General features: G+C 38.4%; 2 protein-coding genes across 10 annotated transcripts in view; one reads left to right on the top strand and one right to left on the bottom strand.

The window, feature by feature from the left end:
- ZBTB49 (zinc finger and BTB domain containing 49) overlaps window positions 1-5,643 on the bottom strand; it is a 36,818-nt gene extending 31,175 nt beyond the window's left edge. For 4 of the 9 annotated variants that reach the window (XR_008466781.1, XR_008466782.1, XM_054204004.1 and 1 more), the window contains exons 1-3: window positions 5,526-5,643; window positions 3,836-4,009; window positions 628-1,733 (exon numbers count right to left, since the gene is read on the bottom strand). Coding sequence is in view for 6 of the 9 variants with exons in the window: in XM_054204004.1 (XP_054059979.1) it covers window positions 628-1,733; window positions 3,836-3,987 (1,258 nt within the window). In the remaining 3 variants the exon portion in view is untranslated. Of the gene's footprint in view, window positions 1-627; window positions 1,734-3,835; window positions 5,486-5,525 lie in introns of those variants that run through there. The other 5 variants (XR_008466780.1, XM_054204002.1, XM_054204000.1 and 2 more) reach the window with 4 other exon arrangements.
- Window positions 5,644-14,575, top strand: LYAR (Ly1 antibody reactive). The gene is made up of 9 exons (XM_054204007.1): window positions 5,644-5,729; window positions 6,206-6,391; window positions 7,337-7,451; window positions 9,357-9,464; window positions 10,843-10,926; window positions 12,031-12,367; window positions 12,636-12,740; window positions 13,648-13,733; window positions 14,047-14,575. The coding sequence occupies exons 2-9, from the start codon at window positions 6,270-6,272 to the stop codon at window positions 14,179-14,181; spliced, it is 1,092 nt and encodes a 363-aa protein (XP_054059982.1). The 5' UTR covers window positions 5,644-5,729; window positions 6,206-6,269; the 3' UTR covers window positions 14,182-14,575.
- Window positions 14,576-17,194: the final 2,619 nt, after the last annotated feature.

The following is a 17,194-nucleotide window of genomic DNA, read 5'->3' as shown; positions in this document are numbered from 1 at the left end:
ATATTACCTGTGAGTTTTTAAAACAAAGCAAATTAATTCAAAATTCCCATTCGGTCTGCAGTCTACTTGTCTGCAAGATCATTACTCTCTAGGTAAATGCAATGAGAGTTGTTCACACTAGGAAAAAGGTATAAATTATTTATAGAGCATATTTATATAGGTTAAAAAGAAATGACAATCAAGCCTTAATCACTTGCATCTTACAATGAATATATGATCAGAGAGAACTGAGGTCATGTAGAACAGCTGTAGTATCTTCTATCCATTTACACTTTTCATTGTTATCTGACTCAGACTTCTGGGCCATCTGACAAACTGACTAGAAATGCCTCTTCTAAATGCAAGACAAAAATAAAGTTTTCATTGAAATATCACACAATGTTCTTTGAAAAATAACTCTAAGAAACAAATATGAAGGAGAAATCTTTAATAGAACTCTCAGCTAATCTCAGTCTTAACAGTCTTTATTCATGTATGATTATTCATGTAAAAAAACCCAAAACAACAAAAAACCCACAACCTTTTGAAAGTAGACCCTTAACCAGCATCTCTGACTCAAGATATACCACAAGACATCCTCTTTAATTGAAATATTTGGTCTGCAGACCAAGTTATTGATAACTGTACCTGTATGAGACCTTTTATGAAGCTCCAAATTGCTTGGATGTTTGAAAGCCTTCCCACACAAGTCACAAGTATATTGCCTCTGCGACTGAAGAGTCTGTGATTGCCCTTCTTGTTCCAAAGGACCTTGAGATTTCTCAATTTCAACAGTTTGTTCAAAATTCTCAGAATTCACTAAATCTTCAGTTTCTTTTTCTTCAGTAACTCTAACATTTGTCATGTCCACGTTACTTTCATTTACAGATTCAATTACTCCTGTTATTCTACTGTCATCTCTTTTAGGCTCAGGCGGCTGTTCTGCAGATTTCTGAGATCTTAGAAAATTTAACTTTTTGAGGTGTATTGCCTTTTTCAGCCGCATCTGTTTGGTGGGCTGCATAAGTGTGCTTTCTGCATCTTGGTCTGGAGCAGCTTCATTCACAGACTGAACCAGAAAGTTTGATGGTAAATGGTCAGAGGTTTCCAGAATACACTCAGAGTGATTGACAGTACAAGCATTATTCTCTACGGTGTTTATTTCTGTAGACGTGTTGTAAGAAAAGGATTGTTCTGCTACTCTCTCATGATTAGAGCAAGCATTTTGCTTATAGAACTGTTTACTGTAAAAGTTGCGTAGTTTATAATAGTAATTTGGTTGTTTAAATGGAAGCTCCGTGCAGTTGCCATCTAAGGAGTCTTGTGGTTGTTTCTGTACATCACCTGAGGGTGCGTGAAGATTAACAGACTGCGATGCATGAGAATGGTGGTCAGCCAAGACTTTATTAGCTTGTGTGTCAGATGAGCATTCATGCAACAGGTTTGTTCCATAACTGTCATTGGCACAGCTAGTATCTGCAGTCAAAGTATTCTGCAGCGAAAACACGCTATTACAAGGCATGCTGGCAGTTTGTTCTACAGCTGCAGAAGATTTTAAAAAGGTGTGGCAAATGTTCAGCACATTTTGCACTTGAAGACACTGTGCAATATCCAACATAGCTTGTACATTGTCCTGGCTAAGATCCAGGTGAGAGGTGTACATAAAGTCCAAGATCTGGCCTATCCCACCGACATTTTTAATGTCCAAGTGAAAAACATCATTCTTCTGGCCTGAAGAGTTCTGGAAAAGGGTCCTGGTAAAATAAGGCAAATATTCAAACACAAATAATTCACAAACACTTTCATAAAAAAGTATACACACACTTCAGACTGCTTGGTACAAAGCAACAATTCACACTATGTGGTCTTATCTAGATTGCTGTGTTTTTGCAGATGAACATCTCAAAACTGCTCAATTACTTCTCATATATTAGTTCTACACTAGTACACTTAAAGTATAAGTCAAAGCAAATGATCCCTCATATAACTTTAATTTTCTATTTTTTAATGTTTTGAAATCACACCCTATACTTGTGGTTTCCTATCCAATGTTCTTTACATATTAGGTACAGTGATGCATTTATGGACTATTTGCAAAAGTTGGTTGACTCAGAATGATGCTTCTCCTTCCCTCATGCCAAATAAAGCAGGACATGAGAAATTTTCTAGCAAAAAGGAGAAGACAGACCTCAAAGTCAGCTAAACTGGCAACTTTTCCGGCAACTGAGCTTGTTGATCAAACTTTATCAGTAAACCTTATTGACCTTATTATTAGATCTTTCTCTGCAAGTAGGTGAGAGGATGGTAATAGTAAACAAGATGATGGCATTATTTGCAATCTGTCATCTCATATCTAGAAAAAAGTATTTTTTCTGTTACTGAATGAGAGCCAAGCAAAAGAATAATGAAAAGTACAGGCATGTGAGCCTAAAACAGCAGTCCAGCAATACCCACTGAATTGTTATTGAATCCTTCAAGTGTCACAAACTTCTTACTATTTGATGTAAAGTTTTCTTAGCATCAGACCTCTAGTTCTTCACATGCACAAACAGTCCTAGATTAAGTGGGTTTGTACTCTGCCTCAGTCAGTAACTTCACACCCTTCCACTAAAACCCCACCTCTAACCTGATACTTACACAGTAAACGATGATATATAAACAGCGTCAGGTCAGTCCTATGTAGCTATTTTCCTACACTAGGAAATGCCCTGAACTTGATGATTCCTCTCTGTGGGTTAACTCTCAAATTAGGTTTTGTTTAAAGGTGGGCATAATATCAATGAGCTCTGAATCTTAAGCAAATGAGAGTCTAGGCTTAAACTTTAGAAATGCAGAGTTTCAGATGCATCCCCATACTTAAATTGTTCTATCCTCCTACTTACATGCTACTCTGAAGCCGGTGCCCACATCCAAATTCTTTCATAAATCCAGCCCACACTATCTAAATTAAAATCAGAACTATAATGAACAGATCTCAGGTGAGAGTCTAATTAGTCCCTTATACCCTATTGAATTTTAGTGAGAGTTGAACACCTAGTTCTTTTTAACTATTTTAAAAATTCAGTCTTTGAACATAATTTCACTTCAGCATCAGGATTACAACACTAGAAAAGAAAAAGGAAAAAAACACTCTCATCTTTTTTCCCTGATCATAACACAAAAATAATTTTCTTACATAAAAATTGGTAGTCAAGCTTTAGAGATGTTACAAGAAGCAAGGTCTAAAAACTGCCAGCTCTAACAGCTTACTTATAACTAACATAAAACACTAATTTGGGAGATCCAGCATCCCCCAAAATTTGGAGGATCAGTGAGGGCTATACAGAGGAAAAAGAAAACAGCAACGTGGCTTCATGGGCCACCTGTATACTTTAAAACACAGATGTTGTCTCTCTGAGAATCTGTTCTAAATAAGAGATGGAATAGTAACCAATATACTCAAATTCTATTTTGAGTACATAATTGATGAAAAAATTCATATTATCTGTTTCTGTTCGTGTACTCTATTATGCTCCCTGTAAACAGTTAACTTTCCAGGCTGAAATACTGAATACAGCTCCACTCCAGAATCCATTATATGAAGCACAGTAAGCAAAAAAGGATCAAGAAAATGCTGAACTCAAACAGTGAAGTAGTTAGTTACGTATATCTAGAAAAGAAATTAGGATTGCCACAGTTTTTAATCAGATTAAATACTTGATATAGATTTATCTCTGGAAAAACAATACAACTTTTCCCCTTACACTCCAACAGTTATTTAGTCTGCAACTACCATAAAAAAATACCCTTCTCAGAGAAAACCTCAACCAACAGCATTTACTTCACTTTTTTAAAAGAAGAATTTTCTATCACATACCTGAAATATTGACTGAAAGCAGCTAATACATTTTTGTGTGCTTTGAAGCAGACACCTTTTACCACCAGCATGCAGTCACAGAGAAGACCCTGAATGCGCTGTTCATGTAGCTGCTGGAGAAGATGACAACTATGGCTAGCAACAGTGTCCATGCTAGAAAATCACTTAAATTACCTACAATGAAATAAAATGCTAAGATGAATTTTAAACATTAAATTGCAAAATGAATTTAGAATACGAAGAACATTTTTACAATTTGTTTTAGCTCCCAAAGGAAACAGCTCACATTTACACCTGCAATGTGAGCTCTAATGACATTTTTTCTGATTAAACATGAGTCACAGTATTGCTCACTAGCAGAAATACAGCAATATATATAGGAAATATTGATTTTAATGAGGTTTTGCTTATAACAAAGAGCTTCCATAAAAACGTGCTAATGGCGCTGCCAATAAACTGAACTCTGTAACAACAACAAAAACGCAATTTAGACAACTTCGACAATTAGATTCTAAGGCAAAACCACATCACAACTACAAAATCAACAGTATTTGTAGAGGAAACCCTCAGTTTCTTCACACTCTAAACTGAAAAGGAAGAACATTGTAGTAGCATTTTTTATTCCATATTTGTTGCTGGCGTAGCTAAGCACATTTCCCACATGGCTCTAATTCATTCGACAATTTAGTATGTTAATTTTTTTATTTAATACAATGTAAAGTCTCTTTTAAAAATCACATCTTTGAACCGGTTGAAGGGAAGACAAGTAACATTCCCACACAACGCATTTACATTCAATTCTATGCTTCCTTTTTTTGGAAGAAAGATGAAACTCCACACCTGTAAATATGAAAGGAAAATTCCACCTACTAGGACAATTAAAACCTCTAGTCTTCTAACTAATGAATGAAGCTGAAAAAACACCTTGGGTTAAACATGAGAAGAAAGCAGTTGCTCCCATTCTCAATTCTCATGAGCACTTACAGGCTCTACGTTTTAATTTATGCTGTTACTCTGTGACTCACTGCCTCCTGTTGGATTAAGGTGAGCTATTATATTGTAGTTTTTTCTATTTATTATTATGGGGTTTCTACCAGGCTTTAAAATAAGGAAATCACATCCGTTTGCCAGAGAACTGCTTTCTTTCTGCAGGTCTCCCACCACGGCACCCTGCAAGTACTTTAGCAACCGGAGAACTCGGGCTCCCTCAGCCAGCAGGTGCCTGACTCCCATGGGAAAAGGCGGAACGCTGAGCTGCTCCCGAGCAAGAACCCCAGCGACACAGTCGCTGTTTATGCTGAAGCTACCATTTCAAGCCCCCCTCAGCCTTGCCCGGCTCAAGCTCCGGCTCGAGGCGTAGCACGGAGGAGGGGGACGGAGGAAGGCTTTCCCACAGGAGACAAGACCGGGCACTGAGGGGAGGGCGGGCCCTGCACCGAGAGCAAGGGGCACCGCGGGAAGGCGCGGAGACACCGCGGGCGGAGCAGGGCGGGCGGGAGGGGTGCGATAGCGGCGCCCGAGCAGCCGCCGCCACAGGGGGACGGGGCTGAGGGCGGGCCGAGCGCCAACCGCCACGGAGAGAGGACGCGGCCGCCAAAGGGCCCTCGGCGGGGGTGAGGCGGCGCGGCCTGGCAGAGGCGGGGAGAGCAGCCGAGGGGAAAGAGCCGGCCCCGCTCAGCCCAGCGCTTACCGGCTCCGGCCACCTCCCAGCTCCAGCTCCATTCCCGCGCGGCCGCCCGGCGGCTGCCCCCGCCCCACCAGCAGCACCGGCCTCAAGCCCGCCGCTTCCGCTTCTTCCGCTTCCGCTCCTTCCGCTTCCGCTGCGGGGCAGCGGCGGGGAAGGGGCAGGGCAGGGCGACAGCGGCGGCACGTGCCGCGTGGGGCGGCGGTTGAGGTGCGGGGGCGAGGGGCGGGCAGGTACCGGCACCGCGGAGCGGCGTGAGGCGGCACGGCAGCGATGTGCCCGCCGCCGAGGACCGGGGGTGCCCGAGGGCGGCGGGCGGGCCGGCCTCCCCGCCCCCTGTGGCTAGGTCTCTCGTTCAGGCGGATCCCGCGCAGCGGCGGCATTGGCCTGGGCCCGGCGGAGATGGGTCCGCTGCGGGGAGCGGGACGGGAGGGCGCGGGGTCGGAGAAGCGTGAACCGCCGACGGCGACACGTGTGGGCACGGGATGGGGGTGTGGGTGTGCTCGTTTCAGAGTTACTGGTTTCCCTTGCGCTCAACGTGTCGGGCAAAATGAGTTTTTCCTTTTCAACCTTTCCCCGAGGAAATCAAACTGCTCGGACTTCCTCTTGGTGGGTGCACTGCTGCGTTCCTCTTCGGCCATCCAAGTTCTCCCAAGCTGTAAAAGTAAGATCTCCTCCTTTTCTAGGACTGTGCTCGTGTGGGGAGAAAGATTGTACCCGTTTCACAGAAGCTACTGATCGCTCACCAACATGGTGGTTTTCACATGCAACGCGTGTGGAGAATCTGTGAAGAAAGCCCAAGTTGAAAAACATGTGAACATCTGCAGAAACTGTCAGTGCCTTTCTTGCATGGATTGTGGCAAGGATTTCTGGTAGGTAAGGGGTGGGAAATAGCCTTGGTCACTCTGCAGTGGTTGCAACAAATTTTCCTATGCTGTATTAGAATTAAATTTGGCAATTTCTGAATAATTTGTACGTGTATTTAAAAATTATACACGTTTTCATATAATTTCAAGCTTAATCATCAAAGTTTGAACCACAAGGATAACTAAACCAGACAGTAAACAGTGTTGCAATTTCTTCTTTTACAGTTATAAGTGACAGTGCTTTCAGCTTCTGTTCATCAACAGCTGTTACTTATTCTGCCGCTACAGAGGGAGTGAGATTGGCAGTAACATCAAAAATTCCAAATTTGGTTGTCACCTCAGAACAAAGCAGAGCTACTGCTTTCGAAATATATGAATTTGCGTAAGAAAATAAGATTGTTCTCAAATAACGATTATATTTCTCCATACTACATTGACAAAAGATTAAGATCTATGTTATTCGTTCCTTTTTGGAGGCACTTACACATTGGTCAGAACTATGCTACCACATTAGTATATCTATATTTAGGAATTAGGTTTTCGCAAGCACTTTTCACCTGCTTTTCTAATTTTAAAACGTGTTAATGTGAGTAATAAAACACAGATATGTGTTAATAGCTGTGCGTATGTCACATGTACAAATGTGCGTAAGTCTCTAAACCAGGATAATAAGTTATAGAGCCATTAATAAAAGCAGCAGTATACTGAAGACTCAGATCTGATTTTGCAAGTCAGAAATCTTCACTGAAGGCTGTAGCACAACAGAAATGTCAACTGTCTTATAAGCATGTACTTTAAGCATATTGAACTTTATTCATATAAGCATTGACAGTATTAAGGTTTAAATGTTAGATCTATCATCTATTACTTCAGTTTGTTGACTGAATAAGTCTTGCATAGTTCGAAGGACTGAAACACTTTAGTGAACTACAGTTAAAAATCTGCCTTCAGGGGTGACGATTATAAGGAACATGTGAAGTGCGTAAGTGAAGACCAGAAATACGGTGGAAAAGATTTTGAAGCCAAAACTAACAAAGGAGATGCTAAGCAACAGGAGTGGATTCAGGTAAGGTTTATGCTATATACAGATATGATAAATAACTATAATCGTTAAAGACACAAGAGAGGCTATACTGGACCAAACCAGAGATTTCTTCTGGAAATTCCTTGGTAGGTCTATTGCCTGTCCTGGTAAGAAACACACCCTTTGTTTGTTTTGAATCTGTCTCTTACTAGTTTGATTTGATGTTCCCTAATTCTTGCATACGAGAAGGCACTGATCATTGTCCACCCTCTTCACGCCACATACGCTTTTGTAGACCTCTGTTGGGCATCCCTCCCTGTCTCATCATTTCTGTGCCAGGCTCAGTTGTTCTTCATATGTAAATTATATCTTTGGTCCTCTGAGGTATTCCCAGTTCTACTGTATCATTGTGAAGTGAGGTTTCAAGAACTGTTCAAGCTATGGATGAACCATAGATGTATTCTGTATCATAATGATGTCTTCTGTGTCCTTCTTTATTCCTTTCTTACTCATTTTTGTCAGTTGATCTACTTTTTTTTTTTTTTGACTCTTGCTGATCATTGTGCTGGTATTTTCATGGAATCCGCTGTTTTAACCCCAAGATCTTGTGTCTGAGCTTGACAAGCTTGTGTCTGTCTTAGAGCGTGCCATTTTAGATGTGAAGTTGGGATTGCTTTTCCTATGCATAGTGCTTTACGTGAATTTGTGTTGAATTTAATTCACCTTTTTATTACCTAGTCGTTCTCTTAAGATCTTTCTAGAATTCTTCTTCACAGTCCTCATCCTGAATAGCATCATATAATTAGGAAAATTTTCCTGCCCTCTTTTCAGATATTTTGTAAATATGTTTAACAGCAGAGGCTCCAGTGTGGATGGAAATGTCTCCTACGCTTTCTGTCCTACCCTTTGAGTAGTTATTTATCCTATTCAAGAACTTGCCCTCTTATGGCTGTTAGATTCCTTTAAAGGTTTTAGGAAGGAACTCCCAAACATGTTTTTAAAACACCATTAGATATAATTAGTTAGGTCACTTTTATGCGTGGATTAGTTGATTTCTATCTCATATAGAATACAATCTTAACAAAGTACATGCATACTCAAGGAATATGAATAATAGTGTTGAAGTCAACAGATCATTGCCATTGTTGAGATTGAACATTGTTTGAATGCATCATTCAAAGGCAGTATGATGTGAATGCTATTACTTATGAAAATTGTTAGCCTTCCTCAATAGCACGTACTTTCTACACAGAACGGTGAGCGATTATTATGGAGCGTCCTTTTCTGGTAGTCTTCATGCATCACAAAACCTTTTAGTAAACAGATTTTAAGAAGTACGGGAAGGCTCTACAGTGTCCAGTGGCTACATCTTGAAGCAGTGGGAAGCTCAGAACCTTTTTCCCCCACAAGCAGCACCGCTCTTCAAGGCCCCGGCCCAACCTCGTCTGTTCTCTTGGGCTGGCACCCACAGCATAGGAATATGCCTGAGCTCTCTTATGGGGATTAATAGTTGTTAAAGCCATTACTGCTGCCAGAAGAAATACATCTCAAACCATGGCCTCAAAGTTAGCCTGATTTTTCATAATTAATTCCAGAGGTTTGCAAAAACCGATCAGTTGACAATTGCTTTTCTTAATACAGGTCTTTTTCACGCTGCAAGGATCCCCTATGTGATACAGTTACTTTACTTCTAAAAGTTTTTATTACAGGTTGTAATTTGTACATCAGAAAGCATTGGTGAGCAGTCCTGCTTGCCTCTGCTTACTATATAGGTATAAATATTTATATAGATAACTGATGCATCTTATTATCTATTATAAAACCAAAGGTTAGTTTTTTTCCCATGTGCATTGATGAGTTCCGACATGTTTCCGACTTGTGTACCTCTCATGTATCATTTGATCATTATGCTTCTTTGCTGATTTAATTCTGTTTTTCTTCATTCAGAAAATTCATGAAGTAATGAAGAAGCCAAACATAAGCCCTAAAGTGCGGAACATTCTGGAGCAAATGCGTGTCTTTGATAATATTCCAAGAAAAAAAGCAAAGTTTCAGGTACGTTTCAATAGAGATTTGTAGTGATCCATGCAGTGAGCTTTAAAATAGACTTTCTTGCAAATGCCACTCCCTTTGAACAAAGGTGGGACAAATTGCTTGTTTGGGAATTGGTAAATAGATGGTGTAATAGCTGAGTTTCAAATAGGCAGTGTTTGTAAAATACATCTTGCTTAAAAGGACTCTCTGTGCCATTTTAATTGGGCACTCACCATTCAAGCTTAATCTCCAGTTGGAAGCTTGGATTTTTTTAATATCTTTCTTTTTTTCTATTTCCAATTTCTATTGTATGTCCAAATTCTTAGACATACTTTTAAAGGATTCTTATTTCTGTGGCTTTGTTTTTTCCTGCTAAAGGCAAGGTACTGTTTTGAGAGTTTTCCTGTTGCACAGTATTCTCACAGAATCTCCCACACTGGATGCTTCACTAAACTCTGCATCACAGCCAAAACAAATTCCAAATGTTTCATGTGTTATCAGTAAAGAATTACTGACAAGCTGGCCTCCTCCCCCATTATGTGCCTCAAATTGTGAGGCTGAGAGAAGATCATGATTGCTTCCAAAGCATTTAAATAGAACCTAATAGAGCTGTCGTGAAATTGCTGCTAGCGAGCTGAAGGTTAGAATACTTTTCTACAAAATTAATGTTCTAAGCAGGGAAAGTGATAGTGTCAAGAAGCCTGTTTCTTTTTGGTAAGATATGTTGCAGTGGAAGATCAAAAGTTTTTGTAGTTCATTGTTCCAGTTTACTAATGCAGCTTTCCTGGGATTTTCATTGCAATGCAAATATCTTCACATTACGTTTTACTTAGAATGACACATTCCTGAAAGTTGATCTGTTGCTCACAGTGTAAGCACATTATAAGTAGAAATTTAGTGCTTTGTTTTCATTTTCAGCAGGAACGCCTGCAATAGCCCCAGCAACTTTCAAATGTTCGCATTGAGAGATTTGCTTAAACTTTACTTTTCTGAAATAAACTAAGGTATCCATTTAGGAGCACAACCATCTGTCCAGTACACAAATAAATAAGATCAGATCCTTAAGGTTTTAACTCATGGGAACAGTCAGAAGGTTTGGTAGGACATTAACATAACTAACTGTATCCAAAAGGTTGAGGATCATCTTTTCTATATATTTATGTCTTCTGGATTACTATTGGTGAGACAATTGAGAGGTATGGTATAGCCTCGTAAGAGTACACAGGCATATGCGAAACAATTTAACATGGAGGTTTAATAGATCCATAGAGAGTTAACGTCTAACCAGATCTTAATCAGAAATTATTAGATTCTTAAGTGAAAAATAGAAACAAGAACCAAATATATGGTAGTCAAGAAAAAAAATCAGAGATGCAGTTATTGTTTTTTTCCTGTGTAGAATTGGATGAAGAACAGTTTGAGAATTAGTGACAGCACTTTGCAAGACCAGGTGTGGGATATTTTCTCTGAAGCAACCAGAAACGTAAGTTAAGTTAATGGTACAACATTGTACAGCAGGAATTCAGTAAGTAACGCTGGAAGGAACACCTCTCAGACTCCCTTTGTAGGTGTCTGGCTTTGTAGCCATAAGGAGCTCCCTCTTGATTTAAACTGTTTTGGTTTTTTTTTTAAATATCTTGAATCTGAACAATTATTTTATTTAAACACAAGTAAACAATTTAAATTTTCTATAGAATATAGCAGTAAAGTAAAATACCCTAACACGACTTTCTTGCTTAGATCGTTTCAACACACTTTTAAGAATTCTTAAAAACATCTCAAGATACTCTTGTAATACATACCTTGAAGTGTACTCAAAGGAGGTTCTTAAGTGGAATTCAAATTTAATTGAATTACCCATTAGAAAAAGATGTTGGTATTAAGTTGCTTGTATAAACATGTGCTCTCTTTCTCGATAGCCACATTAACATTTCAGTTATCGTATTTCACTTGTAATTATTAAAATTAAAGTTTAAAGATAAAAATGTTCATTAATGTATTAATTCTTCTACAAGAAAATTATTAGAAGCCCAGGAACATTAAAAGAAAACCAAATATGTTAAGGTGAGAAAAGTACAATTAAAAGAACCACCACTGCCTTTGTTGACATCATCCAAAAATAGTTTGTTGTCCCTGCCATATCCCAAGACAGGGAATTGGATCGCACAGCTAAGATTATTACTTATATATATTTGGGAATATACTTATATATATTTGGGAATAGGTTCTGTATCTTGCTGTAATATGCTATATTTTTGTCTGCGTAAAACAGAGTTGTCTCTCCCTTTATTACATTTAGCAAATATTTTAAAAAATTACATAAACAATTATTACAAATGGAAATTATATACGATGTAAGATAACATTTCTTCTGTGATGTTAAGGTAATTAGCATTTAGGCTGTTACATTAAAAGAAGAATCAGCCACATTATTTTGTGCTATTTCTCAGGTAACTGGTGTCACCACATGTAAGCGATTTAACTGAATACAGGACATTACTGTGCTACATGAATGATGTAGTAGAGAAAAGTTGTAATGTCAAAAAAAGGCATGTAAAAATTGTAATAATCTGTCTTTCAACAAAAGATTTCAAGTGAAAAGGAACAAGATAAACCAAAACAGCAGGAAGGGAGGCAGTCTGCAGAAACTGGAGATAAAGCAATGCCAGAAGAAAATGGAATCACAGATGATAAAATTGAGAAGAAAAAGAATAAGAGAGAACGAAAAGAAGAGAGACAAAAGAATAAAAAGAAGGAGAAAAAAGACTTGAAATTAGAAAACCAGTCAGAAGTAAAAAAGAGTAAAAAGTCCAAAAAAGGAAAGGAGAGCTCGGAGAATGAATTGGAAATAAATGGAAATGACCATCAGACTGAAACAGAAGAGGAAACAAACGTAAAGAAACGCAAACGTAAACATGCAGAAGGTATCTATCCTACATCTTATATTCTTGTTTGTTTTCAAGATGCTTTTTGTCAATGCCTTAAAGCTCAATAATCTACTTCAGTAGTATTTTTTAAGTAGTAAGTTACATGTACAAATTAGATTATTTTTTAACAGTGTGGTTTACAGTCTGAACTTCTTAGCAAAGACAAACTCGTGTTACAAGAACAGAAACTTTAAGTCCTGTCAGTCAGAACTTTTCTTCTAGTTTTATAATTTTTTGGTGTGTGTTTATCCAATTCCATCTCTAGAGGAACCTCATATCACAAGAAAGAGAATGAAAACTGAAAGCATTTCAGAAGACATGGGAACAGAAAACACCAATGGCAACGAAGAAAATGTGGGAATGGATAAAGGTATTCTTAGAGGGAGAGTTTAGGTAGTTAAAAAACTATTCTGCAAAAGACCTTGTGCAGAATATAAATGCGGGGCTTTTGCAGCAAGGCATGAAATAAATTGTGCCTCAGTATACATATACATATGTATATTCAGTATACATTTCTGTTGGACAGTAAGTAGCTTGTGCTACACTTAACACCTGATGCTCTATTAGTTCTGATTTGTTGCTTCTGCTGTACTGGCAACCTTTGGCTACACTTGCTTCCACTGGGCAGTGAGGAATTTGGCGTGCTTGTTTCACCACAGCAGGTCTCTTCCCTGCCGCCATGCACGTTAGCCAACATAGAGGAAAAAGGATAACAGCTCTCTTTTATCTCTTTATATCTCTTATATCCCCATTTTTGCTCAGTGAATCATAAATTGGACTTCAGCTGTGTTTGACAGTTTATGCTTAGATAAACCCACTTAGGCCTATCATCCAACACACTGTTACTGTTGGGGAATGTATGTACTTGAACATACAGATTGTTTGTTTGAAAACTACCAATTAATGACCGCTAACTTGGCTACTGTGTGAAATTCACTACTTGTGCTCTAAGGGTGAGGGTACAGGATCTTCCCAATTATTCCTGTATTACATAAGGATTGCTGCTTAATAGCTGAAGCACAGAAGTTAAATAAAAACTATCCTGACCCGAGTTCAGTTGGTTCCTCTTATCTGTCCTCTTAAAATCTTCAGAAACAGCCTACCTGACTTTATGCTTAAGACACCCTGCTGTTGTAGGGTCAGTAAGGTAACAATGAACTGTTGTGTTAGCTGAACTGGTTCCAAAATTAGGAGATTGAAGACTGGTTCCTACTAGAGAATATGACCTGCAAATGCATTATTTTACTAATGATGTTGTACACCTAATTATTTTCTAGGTAAATTCAACTGGAAAGGAACCATCAAAGCTGTTCTGAAACAGGCTCCAGACAATGAAATTTCAATTAAAAAACTAAGAAAAAAGGTACTGTACAGCATGTTTTTTTAATCCCCTTTGGTCTTGTGCATTTCTTTCTGTAATGCTTAAGTTCATAAAATCCTGCCCCGCGTAAGCAAAAAAGTTTGACATTATTTAATAGAGTATCAATTGACAGAATGTCAACTGAAGGACATCTTCTTTATTGCTTATGGACTACAGAACAAATTTGGTGCTAATTCTGCAAAGAAATAATACATAATAGATTCCATGCTACTTTTAATACAGGAACATGAATCTATTATTGCTTAAAGTAGAATCATCTTTACTAACTCAAAACCGTTCCTCTGTCTTTGTGCAGGTTATAGCTCAGTATTACGCAGTGGCTGGTGAACATCACAAATCAGAAGAGGATATTCTAGTCATATTTAATAAGAAAGTGAATAACAATCCCAAATTTAAAGTTTTAAAGGACAAAGTTAAACTCCTGAAATAAGAGTTTGCATACTTTTAAAAATCTTTGCATTTTAATCTTGCAGACTGAGTCAAATCCTTCTGTCAGCTGTACAAATACCATGCATTGGCCTCAATTTAAATTGTGTATGTGAGAGCAGAATGTAACTTTTAAGACTGTATTCCTCCTCTTTTTCTAGATTTATCACAGAACATTTTCAGATATTTTATTTTTTGATTTTATGGAAAATGTATATTTTTTGGTAAAAGCCTACCGTATTAAAATTCTTCCAGTAATGGATATAATTTATAGGCGTGAATGTTTACCAGGACCTGGGTTGTGTGGCTTTTTGCAGAAATTATTGTAAGAGCAAGTAGGATTTTCATATTCAAAAACCCACCATGAAATAAATGTTTTGTTATGCTAAAATTCAAAATGGTATGACTTATATCTCCTTTATGCACTGTAGCTAGTATATGCAGGCTTTAATAACCTATTGATTTTGTGTTATGAAATGCCCTGGTTGGTTGCCCAGCCTGTCCCAAGCAGAGATCACGGATTCCCTCCCCGGCACCCCCAGCCAACTCCCATTTATATACCATGACGTCTATGGTACAGAACATTCCATTGGCCATTCCACTGTTGTCTGTCCTCCTTCTCAGCTTCTATAGGGAGCTGAAAAAAATCCTTGACATCACCTAACAGCAACAACTAAAATAATGTGCATTATTGACATTCATCTTACACCAACTCTGAACACACAGCAGCCACCAGCAAGAAAATTAACTCTATCTCAGCTGAAATCAGGACAATAATTAAGAGTGTCTGTCAAGTTTCTGTATGTAATATTGTGCATTCAGTGAAAAGCTAGAGACTGAGTTATCAGTATATGCATAACTACTGAATGTTTTAATTAGTAATGCAAATGAGTTCAATATAAGAAGTCACATGGACTAAAAATTGTCTGGTGAAGTAAATGACTTTAAAACAACACCTTAAATACAACAAAACTTGCCACTTTGATTGTATAATAGATCCACAAATTATACAAAATTTAAACAGGCTTTTATATTGCAGTAACTGAAACAATTTAAGCAGGCCAGAAATCTTACACATATGAAGTTTATAGGGTTTTAATCAAATACAGAATAATTCCAGATAGGGAGTCTCCTACCATGAAGCAATCTGTTAGAAAGCCAGTGAAAATTTCTTGCAGTAGACAGTATGGTGTTTTGGAAAATTGCACAGTGATTTGAAGCAGATAAACTTTTATAAAATTCCATTAATGAAAATATCTTAATTTATAGAAATATTGAATATATTAAAAGTATAAATATGAAAAAATTAACTGTCTGATACACTGTGTCCAGTTTTTCTGAGTACATATTTTTCTTGTTTCTTATAAAAGTTGTAAAAAAAAATACCTAATAAATTTAAGATCTCTTCCATACGCGTTTGTTGTTAATTCATGAAAATGGCTTTGAAGATAACTACAATAAAAATTATGTACAGACATGGAGACTCTTTGAGAAGTTGTTTGAACGTGTTTCAAAAGCTTAGATTTCTTTTTTTGGAGAGGACGTATAAAAGACTAAACCCTTCTCAGTGAAACTGAAATTAATACAGTGCTTTTAATCTTTTCACTGTATTTATTTTACAACAAATGCTGTTAAGATCCTAAATAGTTTTCTTACAGTACTTGTTACAGATTTTTTTTTTTTTGTTTAGAATTAATTCCAAATTATGCCATTCTCGTATACTTTTCATTTTCCGTTGTTGTTGACCATAACGTGTTTGACGCATGTCTAGAAACTACATTTGCTGAACTTTTGATGATGATATCCTAAGTCCTTGGCATGACAGCAGCAGTTACGGGTGCAGTCAGCAGCTGCTCTGCTCTTGCATGGACAATTCTGTGCTGTGCCTCCATCCTCTTCCCCATACCCTCAAACTAGGGCCTGACCTCTCTTTCTGTCCTACACTTCAAAACACAAGTCCCATGCCCACGAGCCAGGATTGTCTTCCTGCTGCTGTCTCCGCTCTCATCAGCCAGCGGGTTCCAGCTGCCCCACTGTGGCAGTGCATGGTGCAGCTTGGGCCAGTCTCTGGACAGGGCGGCAGAAGCGCTCTCTGCCAGTGAGTTGTGGAGTAGCACAACTGGCCGTACCACTGTTGGTAACCGCCATTACCCACATGTTTTTTCAATAAAGGCCTACCATTTTCTTAACATGCTCGCAAACTCATCAGCTGCATGCTTCTTCCTTTTTCAAAGCGGTGAGGGCAGTTTGGATTGTTTGTTCTACACATTTAAAAATAAACATTCGCAGCAAATTTTTACCTTGGAGTGTTGCAAGTTACCTTTCACGGCTTGTGAGAGTGACAGTTTCTGCTCAAGAAAACAATCTGCAAAGAACCTGATCTATATCAGATGGAAACAAGAGTGTAAAAGAACCTTTAAAGTTATACAACAGTTCTTTTTGTTCAGAAAACCAGATACTTATTTGGTTCGTGCCATTGCAAAGTTCTGGTGTCTGGTGCTCAGGATTTACTTCAGTGATCACTACAGGCATCTCTGACACAAAGCAACAGACTAAATGTTTAGAAACACCACACGTTGGTTTAAGGCTGAAAATAAGGAATATCAAATCAACAGTACGTGGATCAGCTATATGAGTAGGATTTGACCTTGGCATTTTTTCCTAGAGTAACTTGTGATTCTTAACGGTTCAAACGGCAGACCACCCCATGGTTGTGCAGGTAGTGCCTACGTTGGTAGTAAATGTGACTTTCACACCTTATTCTTCCCTTCTCTGTGTAAAGGGCAAAGCAGCACCAGCTGCCATTCAGTTTTTTCCCAATGATCTGGCAGACATAGAGGAAATTAATGCCTCTTTATTGATGGTCAGTAGTGGGAGTATTGCAAGTGAGTCCTGTTCTAATTACAGTAGTATTACCTCATACTACTACTTATAGTAGTATTGACTTTTCCTAGTCTGTTTGCAGCGGGGGGGAGCAATATGTTTTGTAGGTATATTTTTCTTTCTGAATGTTCCTG

This window comes from Rissa tridactyla, chromosome 5 (genome assembly GCF_028500815.1).
Source record: "Rissa tridactyla isolate bRisTri1 chromosome 5, bRisTri1.patW.cur.20221130, whole genome shotgun sequence".
Classification (NCBI taxonomy): domain Eukaryota; kingdom Metazoa; phylum Chordata; class Aves; order Charadriiformes; family Laridae; genus Rissa; species Rissa tridactyla.
The sequence above is the reverse complement of the archived record's forward strand: the minus strand, read 5'-3'. Positions and strand labels throughout refer to the sequence as shown.

What these genes read in the sequence shown, in the direction of transcription:
- LYAR (XM_054204007.1), top strand. Translation starts at nt 6,270, where the DNA reads ATGGTGGTTTTCACATGCAACGCGTGTGGAGAATCTGTGAAGAAAGCC. An exon ending in GATTGTGGCAAGGATTTCTG is followed by an intron (nt 6,392 to 7,336) that starts GTAGGTAAGGGG and finishes ATCTGCCTTCAG; the next exon opens with GGGTGACGATTATAAGGAAC. An exon ending in AAATGTGGGAATGGATAAAG is followed by an intron (nt 12,741 to 13,647) that starts GTATTCTTAGAG and finishes ATTATTTTCTAG; the next exon opens with GTAAATTCAACTGGAAAGGA.